Consider the following 15,513-nt stretch of genomic DNA (forward strand, 5'->3'; position numbering starts at 1 on the left):
TTTTTTTAGTTTATATTGCTTCTGGTTTGTTTAGCTTCTTGGAACTTTGGGTTTATACTTTTTATCAAATTTAGAAAAATTTTGGTCATTGCTCTTTTTTTTCATTTTGAATTTTTTAATATTGTAAATGTCATATTATTGTGTGTATGTTTTTTGTTATTTTCTATATGTTCGATTTTATTTTGGTAGGCAGTTAAGTTACTTGTGGATTGGTTTGGATTCTTTTGAAGATAGTTTTTAAGCTTTATTAGAGCTGGCTTTTATTCCAGAGATAGTTGAGCCCTACAAAAATGGATAATGTTACCCTCTGGGATCTCTATTGAATGCCCACAGTGTTGGGCAGTGTCTTTCACTCTCCCTAGTGGAATCTGAGTATCTGTCATCACGTGGGAGCTCTAGAAATTGTTTAGGTTATAATACTCTGGTGGTTCTTTGTCCAGCCTTATGGAATTTCACCTTGCACATGCACAAACTTAGTATTTAGCAATGTACTAAAGGAGACCCTTACACAGATTTCTAGAGTTATTTTTCTCCATAGCTTTCTCCACTCCAGTACTCTGCCTCACAAATTCTAACTACCTCAGCCTCTCCATATTCTGATCTCTCTTTTCAACTCATTAAGTTGGCCATTCTCTGCTTTGGTTCTACTCCCTCCACCTCAGTCCTTCTTGTAAAGGCAAAGTGGTTATAGGAATCATCTCTTTCTATTTTATTTCCAATTTTCTCAGGGATCACAGTGCTACAGTCACTGTTGTCCAGTGTCTGATAATTGTTTTATAAACTTACTCCAGGTTTATTGTACTTTGCCATGTTTCTATTAGTTTCTGTCAGGAGGACAAATCTGGTATCTGTTACTCCAGCATGACCAGATGAGGAAGTCCACATGTCTCTTTTTATAATTGCTCTGATGTTTTTTTTAAATAGATAATTATTTGTAGGAAAAAAATTTCACCATAAAATTATCTTTAAACTTCTCTTTCTAGCTTTACTGAAGCAGCAGTTGAGATTCCCAGTCCTCCTGAAACCCCAGCCAAACCTCCCGAACCTGAAAGTACCTTGCAGCCTGTGCTTTCTCTCATCCCAAGAGAAAAGAAGGCCCCACGTCCCCCAAAGAAGAAGTATCAGAAAGCAGGGCTGTATTCTGATGTTTACAAAACTACAGAGTAAGTAGTGGTACCTATCAGCTGACATCCTTTAAAGACCTGTCATTCTTCCATGTTTTAAATAATACTTTGACTATCCAAAAAAGACGAAAAACAATACAAATGTAATATACACAAATACAGATCTCATCACAAACACCTCAGTGTTCACTGTACTTATGATATGTTGTTTGGGGCTAATTATTTTCCCTGATCTTTATCTTCTCTCTGCCTTTCTAGATTGTATTCCTGTAGTTTGGATTCTAATGATACCTGTTTTGTTAATTGAAAATAAGAAAAGGGACACTCTGCTTGTATCTAAAATGATCTTGATGGTTTTCTACATTCATGCCTCAGTTGTTAAATGCCGTGTTCCAAACTGTTTGCCAGATGAGTAAAGTACTTCTTATTTTTAAGAACTTCATCTTCCCTTGGGAAAGTTCAGCTTGATAAGTCCTCTGATGGAAACATTTTAAAACCCCAGAGAGCTATCAACTCACTATATCATTCATTAAGAAGTAGTTCACAGAGTATAGTTGAGTTAGGTTTTGGACATTCAGCAGCAGTTTGCAAGATGGAGAAGGGCATTCCAGTTAGGATAGCATGTACCAAGGCACATACTAGGATGCGAAGACTTTTCATATATTAGAACAACTCAGAAGTTCACTTTTTCTGAAATGTAGTGGTGTTGTGGAAAATAAGCATTGTGTGATAGGGACCGTGGACGTTACTGACTCTTAAGATATTTATCCCACTAAGCCATAGGAAATTTAAAATACTATTTTTAGAAAAGGAAGTGCAAAGTGCAATTTTGTGTTTTAAGATAACTCTGGCAACAGAGTGGAAAATGAATTGAATGAGAGAGTTACTAATGGCAGAAATTCACATTATCCATCAAAAGGTCATGAGGAATTCTTGAATTTAGGCAAGAAAAGAATGAAATTGAAAGAGGAACAGTTACATTTTAGAGATACATCTGACTTGGTATGGTTAAAGTGATCAACATATAAACCACAACACTTTATTTTGCATTGAAAAGATCTTTCATTAATTTGCCACTGAGGTAGGTATCACATAAACTCTTTGTACTCCATTTCTGCTTCTTGGGTCATGAAAACGTTTTATTAGTTAGGCTTAGTTTCAGCTGCCAATGAGATAAGAAATCCTCTCAAATAATCAAGACGTTTTAAAGATAAACATTTATTTTCCTTTAATTTAAAAAAAGTTGTGAAGTACACAGTTCAGAGTTAACATGGTATCTTCACAGTGTCTTCAGGGACCTAGACTCCTTTTTTTCTGTTCTTCCATTTCAACACTAAGCTTGCGTTCCTATGGTTACCTTTTGTTCCAACATAACTGCCATAAGGTCTTCATTACAGAGAGGATAAAAGAGAAGAAGGGAGTAAAAAACAAGTATTGTACCTTCTTTGTAAGGAAGCATTATGGAGTGAATGTGTTCCCCTGAAATTTCATATATTGAACCCCTAATCCCCAGGGTGATGATATTTGGAGATGGGGCCTTTGGGAACTATTGAATAATTATAGGTTATTTGGGTGGAGCCCTCCTGAATGAGATTAACATCCTTATAAAGGGAGACACAGAGAGAGATGATTTCTCTCTCTACCATGTGAGTACACAAGAAAGCAGTATCTGCAAGCCAGGAAGAGGGCTCTCACTTAGAACCCAGCCCTGATCTTGGACTTCCCAGACTCCAGAACAGTGAGAAGTAAAATTTTGTTACTTAGACCACCAAGTCTATGGTAATTCATTATAGCAGCTAATCTGACTAAGAAAGGAAACTTCAAAACCTCATTTACAGTTACTGACTGAAACATAGTCGTGTAACCATACTTCAGCCACAGGAAAGGCTGAGAAATAATGGTCATTATTCCAGGTGACAATGCCTGAAAAAAATTAGCATTGTCACTACAAATGAGAAAATGAAAATGCATTTTGGGAAGATCTAATACAGTTACGATTTTAAAGGAATGTTTTTGCTGAATAGAAAAGCAGGTATGAAGTTCTCTGCTAAAAACTATATTTCAAGTTTTGGGTTTTGTTTTTGGGGTTTTTTTTTTTTTTGGTTATGCCGGGTCTTAGTTGCGGCATGTGGGTTCTTTGTTGCCAATTGCGGGATATTCATTGCAGCATGTGGGATCTAGTTTCCTGACCAGCGATCAAACCCGTGCTCCCTGCATTGGGAGCGTAGAGTCTTAGCCACTGGACCACCAGGGAACTCACTGAAGTTTTACTTCTGCTTTTTGACTAATGTACTTCTTCTGGATTAAATTCCTAAAAATGAGAGATTAATAATAAAATCAGACTGTGCCTCAAAAGATCAGTATCATCAACTACATTAGTGTTCTAAAATGTCTCTAGTCAGATAAAAGTCTTTCACTCTGAAAAGGACTTGTTTATGTTAGAACCAGCTCTTCATCTCATAGAAATAAATGAGAAGAAAATGGTTTATTTTGGAATATTTTTTTAAAATATAGATCAAATAATACACGTGTGCATTCTTACAAGCTGTGAAGCCAATATATTTTTGTGGGCTGGCTGTTTTTTGTTGGTAGCAATTGGGGTGGGGATTGTTTGTTTTGTTTTTTAAATTAATAAACAATTATTCAGAGCAGTTTTAGGTTCACAACAGAATTTTTGGAAAGTATAGAGATTTTGCATATACCCCCTGTCCTTATGCATGCACAACATCCCCTACTATGGACATCCTGCACCACGGTGGTACCTTTATTACAATCAATGAACCTGTATTGACACAGTATCACCCAAAGTTCATAGTAGGCATTAGGGTTCACTCTTGGTGCTTTGCTTTCTATGGGTTTTGGTAAATGAATAATGACATGTATCTACCACAGTAGAGCCACAGAATAGTTTCATTGACCTAAAAGTCCTCCATGCTAGGGAAATTTGTTTTTTGGATCACAGCATGGTACAAGGACATTGCAAGTTTACTCTTTTTTATATAAATCATTATAGGTTTTAAAAAACTGTGTGGGGGGCTTCCCTGGTGGCGCAGTGGTTGAGAGTCCGCCTGCCGATGCAGGGGACATGGGTTCGTGCCCCAGTCCGGGAAGATCCCACATGCCGCGGAGTGGCTAGGCCCGTGAGCCATGGCCACTGAGCCTGCGCGTCCGGAGCCTGTGCTCCGCAGTGGGAGAGGCCACAACAGTGAGAGGCCCACATACCGCAAAAAAACAAAAACAAAAACTGTGAGGGGAGGGTGTGATTCAGTTAAAATTGGATCAAGATTAGACCCCAGTATCAGTATGGGAAATTAATTAGATGAGGAAATATTAGAAGTTAGAAGACCAGTTAGGAAGCAGGACACTTTTGTGGTTTTCCAAGATAGAAGTCATGTCGTGAGCTGAGGTGATAGCTAAGGTGGCTGGATGTTGGAAAGGGTGGACTCTTGAACATTTTTTACATTAAAATTGAATTAAAGACTGATTGGATGGTAGGGAGTAAAGGATTGGGCTAGAGTCAGTGATGATCCTGATGTTTTGTTTTGTATTCCTAGATGTATGATGATGTCGTTAATACACCAGATAAAAGTGGTACAGCCAGTACTCCTTGGTTTAAGAAAACCTCTATTACTATGTACATGTATATAGGCACCAAAGAATGTCTTAGTATTATAGTCATCAAACTATTATCCTGTGTATTCGTTTTCTGTGCCTGCTGTAATAAGTTATTTAAGTTGCTTAAAGCAAGTCAAATTTATTTTATAGTCGAAATCGATCTCTCTAGGCTAAAATCAAGGTGTTAGCATAGCTGTGTTCCTTCTGGAGGCTCTAGGGTAGAATTCTTTTTCTTGCCTTTCCAGAATTCCTTGGCTTGGGGCTCCTTCTGTCTTCAGAACCAGCAGTGACAAGTTGAATCCTTACATTGAATCACTTCAACATTGGTTCTGTTTTCACTTTTTTTTTTTCCACTGACTCATTTTTGTTCCTCTTCCATTTATAAGGACCCTTGTGATTAAGTTGGGCCCAGCCAGGTAATCCAGAATAATCTCCCTGTCTCAAAATCAACAGATTAGAAACCTTAATTTCTTCTATATATTCCCAGCTTCCAGGGATTTTGATTTGGGGAGTGGGTTGCATATTATTGTGCCTGCTATGCCCTTCTAGGTTTTAGGATTTGGAATGGGGTAATGAGGTTTTTACTTCTTATTTTCTATGTGTCTTTATTGCGTGAAGTTATAAAAATGCTATATTACTTTTGGAATTTAAATTTTATCTAATAGGAGTTTTAAAGAATATGAAATATCAAACATAAATTAGGTGAATTGGAGAGTAAACTTTAGACTTTAGAGTATATGTTATGGTGAAGAGCAAAATATCGAAAAATTAACACTACTTTGAAGGGAGCTTTTAGTTCTACGTTTGTGGGGGAGGGTTTCTACATTTAATACTCCTAAAAGTACTGCCACTGCCGTGTAACGTTTTGGGCAGATTACTTAGTTTCTCTGGGAGTGGTAAAAATGAAGCTTGATGTATAAAGTGAAGCTGTTGAACTACACAGTTCATACCTTAAGATTATCCTGGCTCTCAGATACTGTGACTTCTAAGTTTTTTAAAATAAGAAACTCTCCTCATATACTTCCTTTGATTTATAGGCTACTTTTGAGCACTAAATCTATTACAGGAAATGGGATAACTAATTTTCAAGCAATTACAGAATATTGCTTGTTTGCATGGGAATTACATATGTAAAATATAGATGTATTTATTATATATTATATAACACTATATTATTATTTATATTACACGTATAACACATAATGTTTACACTTAGCTGTCATTTCCTCAAAATAGTATGTATCTTTGGAAACAAAATGAAAGCATGGTGCCATCTTACATTTGATATATTATTTAAATTTTCAGAATGCTTTCATATTAAATCTGTGGGAAATGGTAAAGTAAGGGTTACTATCTACTATTTAAGAAATTGACACAGAAAAGTTAAGGAACTTACTAAGTTTATAAAATTTATCATCGAAAACATTACTGGGGTTTTGAACACTTAGAGGCCTCACCACTCTTGTTTTACCACTGAATCATGCTGCTTGTCAGAAACTGAGGCTCAAAGAGTAGTGGATTAAAATTTATTTGTTATAGATAATCTAGTGGTTAAGGTTGGATTAAACACCAGAATATGGTTAATTTTCCCCTGAAATGCTTTAGGAACATTCTAGGTTCTAAATTCAATTTAAATATAAGAGTGTGGACTGGATGAATGCTGAACCTCACACCATTCCCTGTATGAAGTAGTTTTGAATTTTTGTTAATTAATAAACTCTGTTTTTTACAGCAGTTTTAGGCAAAATGGAACAGAAAGTTCAGGGATTCCCATATGTCCCTTGTCCCCATCCACACTCAGCCTCCCTCATTTCTGCTAGACCTAACCTTTTATTTGACAGATGAGAAAACTGAAGCTAATAAAAGGTTAAATGACTTGATCAAGTCACACAGACCATTTTTAGCAAAACAAGGTGAAAATTTCAGTTTATCTGCTTTTATCTCAATCACTAAGAAAATGATGAAAATAACTTGAGTGAAGTATTTATTTATTTATTTATTTATTGCAGTATAATTAACATACAAAATTACAGTGGCTTCAGATGTACAACATAATGATTAGGTATTTGTGAATATTGCAAAATAATCACCACAATAAGTCTAGTTAAACTGTCACTATGCATAGTTACAAAACTTTTTTTCTTGTGATGATAATTTTTGCAATATACTCTATAACAACTTTCATATATGCAATACAGTATTATTAACTATAGTTACCATGCTGTATACTACATTACCATGACTTACTACTTTTATAACTGGAAGTTTGTAGCTTTTGACTCCATTCACCCATTTTGTACCTCTTGCCTCTGGCGACCACCAGTCTGTTCTCTGTATCTGTGAGCTTGGTTGCCGGTGTGTGGGGGGTGGGGGGGGGAGGGTGTTCATTTGTTTGTCCTTTGCTTTTTGTTTAATATTTACTTATTTATTTTTGGCTGCATTGGGTCTTAGTTGCAACATGAGGCATCTTCGTTGCATCATGCAGTATCTTTCGTTGCAGCACGTGGGCTCTGCATTGCGGCATGCAGGCTTCTCTTTAGTTGTGGTGCGCGGGCTTAGTTACCCTGCGGCATGGGGGATCTTAGTTCCCCAACCAAGGATCAAACCCGCATCCCCTGCATTGGAGGGCGGATTCTTAACCACTGGACAACCAGGGAAGTCTCTCATTTGTTTGTTCCACATACAGGCGAGATCATTCCGTATTTGTCTTTCTCCGTCTGACTTACTTCACTTAGCCTAATGCCCTCAAGGTCCGTCTATATTCTCACAAATGGCAAGATTTCGTTCTTTGTATGACTGAGTAATAGTCCATTGTGTATTTGTGTATGTGTATTTGTGTGTATATACTTACATATATAGCATTTTCTTTATCCATTCATCTCTCAATGGACACTTAGGTTGTTTGCCTATCTTGGCTATTGTAAATAATGCTGCAGTGAACATGAAGGTGCAGATATCTTTTGAAGGTAGTGTGTTTGTTTTCTTCAGATAAATACCCAGAAGTGGAATTGTTAGATCGTATGGTAGTTCTAGTTTTAATTTTGGGGGAACCTCCATACTGCTTTCCATAGTGGCTGTGCCAATTTACATCCCCACCAGCAGTGCACAAGGCTTCCCTTTTCTCCACAGCCTCAACAACACTTGTGATTTCTTGTCTTTTTGATAATAGCCATTCTGACAGGTGTGAGGTGATAGCTCATTGTGGTTCTGATTCGCATTTGCCTGATAATTAGTGATATTGAACATATTTTCATGTACCTGTTGGTCTTCTGTATGTCTTCTTTGGAAAAATGTCTATTTAGAGCATCTGCCCATTTTTTAATCAGATTGTTTGGGGTTTTGGCTCTTGAGTTGTATGAGTCCTTTATAAATTTTGGATATTAACCCCTTGTCAGATATAATTTGCAGATATTTTCTCCTGTTAAGTAGGTTTCCTTTTCATTTTGTTGATGGTTTCCTATGCTGTGCAGAAGCTTTTTAGTTTGCTTATCTTTGCTTTTGATGCCTTTGCTTTTGGTATCATATCCAAAAAAATCATTGCCAGGACCAATGTCCAGAGTAACATTTTTTAAAACAATTGTAGCTTCATGTTTTACATTTTTTAATTAATTAATTAACTATACTGTGGTTAAATATACATGGCATAAAATTTACTATTTACTATTTTCATCATTTTAAGTGCACCATTCGGTAGCATTAAGTACATTACCTTGTTGTGCAGACATCACCACTGTCCACCTCCAGAACTTCTTCATCATCTCAAACTGAATTGTTTTGTTTCTAAAGTATAAATTCTGGTATCGCATCCATGCTAGCCAAGTGTGATGATATATGTAAAACCACTGGCATACAATAGGCACTCAAAGTAAATCTTAGTTGTTTCTTCTGCATCTCACTCTCTGAAAGAGTTGTTTCCTGTCTCCTAAAAGATGTTTCCTATCCTCTTTTTTTTTATAAATAGTTTTATTGAGATGTAATTCACATATCATACAGTTAACCTATTTCAAGTGTACAAGTCAATAGTTTTTGGTATATTACATTATTAATTTTTTAAATTGTAAAATACTTATAAAATTTGCCACTTTAGCTGTTTTTAAGGTTACACTTCAGTGGCGTTAATTATATTCACAGTGTTCTACAACATTTACCATTGTCTATTTCCAAAATTTTTTCATTACCTCAAATAGAAACTCTATAATAATTAAGCAAAAACTCCCCACTCCTTCTAAAACTCTCCACAGCACATAATAATGTCTAATGTACTTTCAGTCTCTATAATTTGCCTCTTCTGGGTACCCCATGTAAATGGAAGCATACACAGTATTTGTGTTTTTTGGTCTGGATTATTTAACATCTCTTTAATTTTCATTCATGTTGTAGCATGTATCAGAACTTCATTCCTTTTTCTGGATGAGTAATATTCCATTGTATGTACATAACACATTTTGTTCCTCTGTTAACGGGCACTTTGGTTGTTTCTGCCTTTGGGTATTGTGAACAATGCTGCAGTGAACATTGGCATACATTTATGTGTTCAGGTTCCTGTTTTCAGTCCTTTGTGTATAAACTTACGGGTGAAATTGCTAGACCATATGGTAATTCTACATTTAGCTTTTATTTATTTTTTTAATTTTTTATTTCTTTCGTTTATCCCCAGAAGGCCTCAAAAAATTGTAGCAGCAGTCGTGCTTTTCCCTCCCCAGATGAATCTTTAGTAAAAGGCAAAAGATTCATTAGATGATGAAGAGAAGCACGAGTATACATGTAGCTTTTAAAAGAACCACCAAACTTTTCCACAGTGGCTGTACCACTGAGTGTTCATTGTACAGTTAGTTACTGATTTGGAATCTTTCTTCTCTTTTAATTTATGTGTTTTCACATAAAAATTTTCCTCTTAGCACTGATTTTACTGCATCACGTAAGTTTTGTTCTGTTTTTGTTTTCATTCATTTCAAAGTATTTTCCAGTTTCCCTTTTGATTTTTTTATTTGACCCATTGGTTGCTTAAGAGTAGAGTATGTTGTTTAATTTCCACACATAAGTGAATTTTTCAGTTTTCCTTCATGTCTAGTTTCATTCCTTTGTGATCAGAAAAGATATTCTGTATGGTTTCAATCCTTTTTAATTTATTGACTTCTTTTGTAGCCTAACATGTGGTCTGTCCTAAAGAATGTTCCATGTGCACTTGAGAAAACTATGTAATCTGCTGTTGTTGGGTAGAGTGTTGCTTCTATTTCTGTTAGATCAGATTGGTTTATAATGTTGTTCTAATACTTATTGATCTTCTGTGTGGTTGTTCTGCCAACTATTATTGTACAACTGTCTATTTCTCTTTTAAATTCTGTCAGTGTTTCCTTCATATATTTTGGGTCCTCTGATGTTTGGTGAATATTATTTTATAATTATAGTTTTATGGTGAATGGGCTTTCTTGTCAATATTTAATGTTTGTCTCTTGTAACAGTTTTTTACTTAAAGTCTCTTTTTCTGATATTAGTATAATCTCTTTATCTCTCTTTTGGTTACTATTTGCATAGAATATCTTTTTCCATCCTTTCACGTGCATCCAGTTCCCATCTTTGGATCTAAAGTGAATCTCTTGTAGACAGCATGTATGTAGTTAGATCATGTTTTGTATTCATTTTGCTCCTCTCTACCTTTTGACTGGAAAGTCTCATCTATTTACATTTATAGTAATTACTAATAAGAAAGGATTTATGCTTGCCATTTAGTTTTCCATATGTGTTATAGCTTTTTGTCCCTCATTTCCTCCTTACTGCCTTCTTTTGTACTTAGCTGATCTTCTTGTAGTTAGCTGTTTGATTCCCTTCTCATTCCCTTTTGTGTATATTCTATAGCTGTGGTTACCATGGAGATTACATATAACTTCCTAAAGATATAACTCTGTAATTTGAATTGATACCAACTTAACTTCAGCCACATACAAAAATGCTATTCCTGTAAAGCTCCATGCCTTCCTTTTATATTATTGATATTACAAATTACATCTTTATTCATTTTGTGCCCTAAAACATACATTTATAATTATTTTTTATGCATTTGTCTTTTTAAAATTTTTTTATTTTTGGCTGCGTTGGGTCTTCATTGCTGTGTGCGGGCTTTCTCTAGTTGTGGCGAGTGGGGGCTATTCTTCGCTGTGGTGCACATGCTTCTCATTGCGCTGGCTTCTCTTGTTGCAGAGCACAGGCTCTAGGCGCATGGGCTTCAGTAGTTGTGGCACGCAGGCTCAGTAGTTGTGGCGCATGGGCTTAGTTGCTCCGCAGCATGTGGGATGTTCCCAGACCGGGAATCGAACCCATGCCCCCTGCAATGGCAGGTGGATTCTTAACCACTGTGCCCAGGGAAGTCACTGCATTTGTCTTTTAAATCCTGTTTTCTATACTCTTTTCTCTGCAGTCACCCATCATGATTAAACTAAGAGCCTCTTGCCTCTTTTTTTCCTAGAAAAAAATAAAAGTCTTTTTGTTTTGTTCTGTTTTTTGGCCCCAAGGCATGTGGGATTTTAATTCCCCGAGCAGGGATTGAACCCGTGGCCCCTGCAGTGGAAGCGGGGAGTCTTAACCACTGGACCGCCAGGGAAGTCCCAAAAGTGATTTTTTAATATAATAAAAAATAAAGATTGCATTAACAGAGATGATTAAAGAACTTTCCACATGTGATTTGGCTCCTAATGTGGAGGAGAACGTATCAGGCCATCACTGTATATTGTCAGGAACTATAAATCATGATTTATGAAAGTTCAATGAAAGTTCAGTTTGCCACTTAGAAATGGAGAAGCATTGGGAGGGAATCCATAACCACATTTACATTCCATTCTATTTTTTATAGAAGCTTGGTTATGTCCAGTCTTACGGCTAAGGAAAATGTGTTTGTATCTGGCAGCAACTCTGTTGCTGTAGCTCCCTCTAGTGATAATAAAGTGGCTTCATTAGCAATTACTATTTCTCACTTGACTGTTCTTTAATACAGGCCTGATGGACTTTTAATAACAAAATTTAATATATTTTAATAAATAACAAGATTTAAGATACCTCAAAAAATTATATCGCATTCATACAATGGAATATTATTCAGCCTTAAAAAAGAAGGAATTTGGACACCTCCTACAATATGGATGAACCTTGAAAATATGCTAAGTGAAATGAACCAGTCAGAAAAAGACAAATACTGCTTGATTCCACTTATAAGAGGTACCTAGAGTAGTCAAATGCATGGAGAGAGAATGGAGAATGGTGGTTGCCAGGGGCTAGTGGCAGTTATTGTTTAATGGATACAGAGTTTCAGTATTACAAGATGAAGTGTTCTCTAGATGGATGATAGTGACGGTTGTACAACAGTGTGAATGTACTTAATACCACTGAGCTGCACACTTAAGATTGGTTAAAATGGGAAATTTTATGTTATATATATTTTACCAGGAAAACTTTGCAGGAGATCTGTTACCTCAAGTTCTGAGATATCCCTCTATTCTGTTACTGAGAGTAGAAAATGATATAGCCTTCCCTTAGGAAATGTGTGTCTCAAACTGTAAATACTCTCAGAGTTCAAGGAAGAGATTAGGAAAATACAATTTCGTGATGAAAATTGGGAATTAACATATCTTTTTTTTTTTTTTTGGCGGTACGTGGGCCTCTCACTGTTGTGGCCTCTCCCGTTGCGGAGCACAGGCTCGGGACACGCAGGCTCAGTGGCCATGGCTCACGGGCCTAGCCACTCTGCGGCATGTGGGATCTTCCTGGACCGGGGCACAAACCCATGTCCCCTGCATTGGCAGGCGGACTCTCAACCACTGCGCCACCAGGGAAGCCCGGGAATTAACATATCTTAAAGTGTAGGAATTACAAATGACATCATAATTGCTATAGTAATGATGGTATTATTGTAAACTAGAAATTTGGGAAGTGAAATACTTCTTTAAAATACTTTTTAATTGACATGTAGTCGTGTTTTCTCTGTAAAAACACAGTATTAGCACTTTCCAACCTGAACATATCTTAGAAATTACCTAATTCACCTCCCTTAAGCCCTAGGTCAGTAAATCTTGCATAGGCATACAATGGGGCTACCTTCCCAGATTAAACTGTTTTTGTTTGTTTTTTGTTTCTTTGAAAATACTCAAATCTCTGGCAAAATTAACACCCATATACCGTACCTAAATTTATCGACATTTTGCCACATTTGCTTTAATTCTCTCTATACACACATTTACATTTTTGCAGGGGGAAAAATTTTTGTCCAGTGAAAATTTTGAAAGTAAGTTGCAGACATTCACCCCATGCATTTCAGAAGTTATCACCTTAGAACTAGGATACTCTCCTACCTAATCTTAATACCATTATCATATCTAAGAAAATAAGTAGGACTTCCCTGGTGTGCAGTGGTTAGGAATCCGCCTGCCAGGGGACACGGGTTTGAGCCCTGGTTTGGGAAGATCCCACATGCTGTGGGGCAACTAAGCCTGTGCGCCACAACTACTGAGCCTGTGCTCTAGAGCTCATGCTCCGCCACAGGAGAGGCCACCGCAATGAAAAGCCCGTGCACCTCAACAAAGAGTTACCCCCGCTCGCCGCAACTAGAAAAAACGCACGCAGAGCAATGAAGACCCAACACAGCCAAAAATAAAATAAATAAATAAATAAATTTTTAAAAAGCAGTATATCAGTAATATCATTAATATACAGCCCATACTTATATTTTCCCTGTTGTCCTAAAATTATCTTTTATTTCAATTTACTTTGTTTTCTTTTAATGTAGAATCCTAACAGGTAACATGTGTTATACCTGATCGCTAGCTATGTGTATTATTTTAATCTAGAATATTCCCTATCTTTTGTTTTTTATGAGATTGATCCTTTTTGAGGAACTTAAGCTTGTTGTGCTACATTCCACAATTTTTAAATTATTTCTTCATAATTAGATTTAGGTTAATTCTTGGTGCGAGTATTACATATGTGATATTTCGTACTTCTAATTGCATCCCACTTACTGTTTCACTGTTGGTTATGCCATGTTTGATCACTTGGTTAAGGTGTGGTATCCACCAGATCTCTCCAATGTAAAGATACATTTTTACTATTGTAAATTAGTAAAGCATGGGGTGATAGTTGAGGCTCTGGCTTCTTCTCTAGCAGTCTTTTTTTTTTAATCTAATATTTTAATATCCATTATGATCTTTGACTAAACTGGTGAGTACATTGTTAGTTGCAAACTGGTAATTTTCTAATTCTGTCATTTCTTCAACATTTATTAGCTGATATTTTTCTGGGAAGATGAGCTTTGACTTTTCTTCCCTTTACACACTCAGAATTTTTCTTTTCTTTTGAGTATCATATGGACTCATAAAAATTTTTAATATATCATAATCCAATACCATCATTTTGTGGAGACATGCTCAAATTTCCCAAATTTTAATCACAGAAGACACTTTAAGCTGGGCCCTGTTTCTTTTAGACATAACCTCATTCATCTTTGAGCATTTCCCTGCTTTCTGTCATAGAAAGGTATCATTCACCCTGGTTCTTTTGTTTGTTTTGGTATTTGCTTTTATTTCTTTGCTGCTGTTTATCAGATTTACCTTGTTCTTTCCTTGCCTCAGATCAGGAATCAGTTATTTCACTCAAGAAGTTTTGGTTTCTTTTTCTTTTTTTTTTTTTTTAAGTATTTATTTGGTTACGCCGGGTCTTACTTGCGGCAGGAGGGCTCCTTAGTTGCGGCCCACCAACTCCTTAGTTGTGGCATGCAAACTCTTAGTTGCGGCGTGCATGTGGGATGTAGTTCCCTGACCAAGGATTGAACCCAGGCCCCCTGCCTTGGGAGCATGGAGTCTTAACCACTGTGCCACCAGGGAAGTCCCTGGTTTCTTTTGATGGGAATTATTTAGAAATCAGAATCTGGGTACTTGATATGCTGTTTGCTACTAGGTTGTCATTGTTCCTGAGGTGTAGCAATGCTTTTGGGCTCTTTTCAGAACGAGGAAATAAATAAGTATATATATGCACACACATACATGTATTAATTTTCTATTACTCTGTAACACATTACCACAATTCTAGCAGCTTAAAACATTACCCATTTATTATCTCACCGATTCCTTGGAATTTTAGGAGTCTAGACATTTCTGCTCTATGTCTCACAAGGCTGGAATCAAGGTAACAGCCAAATCTGTGATCTCATCTGAGACTTGAGGTTCTTACCCATGCTCATATTCATTTTATTGGAGTTGTAGAGCTCAGTGGTATCTTGCTTCTTCTAAGCTACTAAGAAAGAGAGTCTGCTTCTTTAAGTCTCTAAGCTCAAGGAAAGCCTAAGCCTTCAGTGTTTTTCCCACCATTTTTCTATCAGGTTGTTAGTCTTTTTTTTTCCCTTGATTTTTAAGAGTTCCTTCTATATTAAGGAGATTTGCCCTTTGTGATATAAATTGCAACTATATTTTTTGTCAGTTTGTTATTTGTCTTTTGTGCTTATTGGCTATATGTCTTTTGTTATCCCAGTAGCATACTGCGTTGAATACTGAAATATGATGCCTCTAACTTTGGCTCTTCTGGCTTCTTCCAACTTTGTTTGGCTAATTCTGGGTCCCTTGCTATTTCCATATGAATTTCAGGATCAACTTGTTGATTTCTGCAAAAAAACCAGCTGGGATTTTGAAAAAAAAAATGTAGATTAATTGGAGAGTTTTATATCTTACCAATATTAAGTATTTTGATCCATAAACATGGGATGTCTTTCTAGTTATTCAATTCTTTTAAAATTTCT

The 15,513-nt window shown here is 36.3% G+C and overlaps 1 protein-coding gene across 6 annotated transcripts in view; it reads left to right on the forward strand.

The window, feature by feature from the left end:
- ASH1L (ASH1 like histone lysine methyltransferase) overlaps positions 1-15,513 on the forward strand; it is a 218,158-nt gene that overhangs the window by 103,429 nt on the left and 99,216 nt on the right. For 5 of the 6 annotated variants that reach the window (XM_081219400.1, XM_081219399.1, XM_081219401.1 and 2 more), the window contains one exon: positions 984-1,163. The exons of the other annotated variant lie outside the window; for it this stretch is intronic. In XM_081219400.1, coding sequence (XP_081075526.1) covers positions 984-1,163 — 180 coding nt within the window. The remainder of the gene's footprint in view (positions 1-983; positions 1,164-15,513) is intronic. 6 annotated transcript variants of the gene reach the window in all.

This window comes from Mesoplodon bidens, assembly GCF_964165515.1.
Source record: "Mesoplodon bidens genome assembly, chromosome: 2".
NCBI classification, from domain to species: domain Eukaryota; kingdom Metazoa; phylum Chordata; class Mammalia; order Artiodactyla; family Ziphiidae; genus Mesoplodon; species Mesoplodon bidens.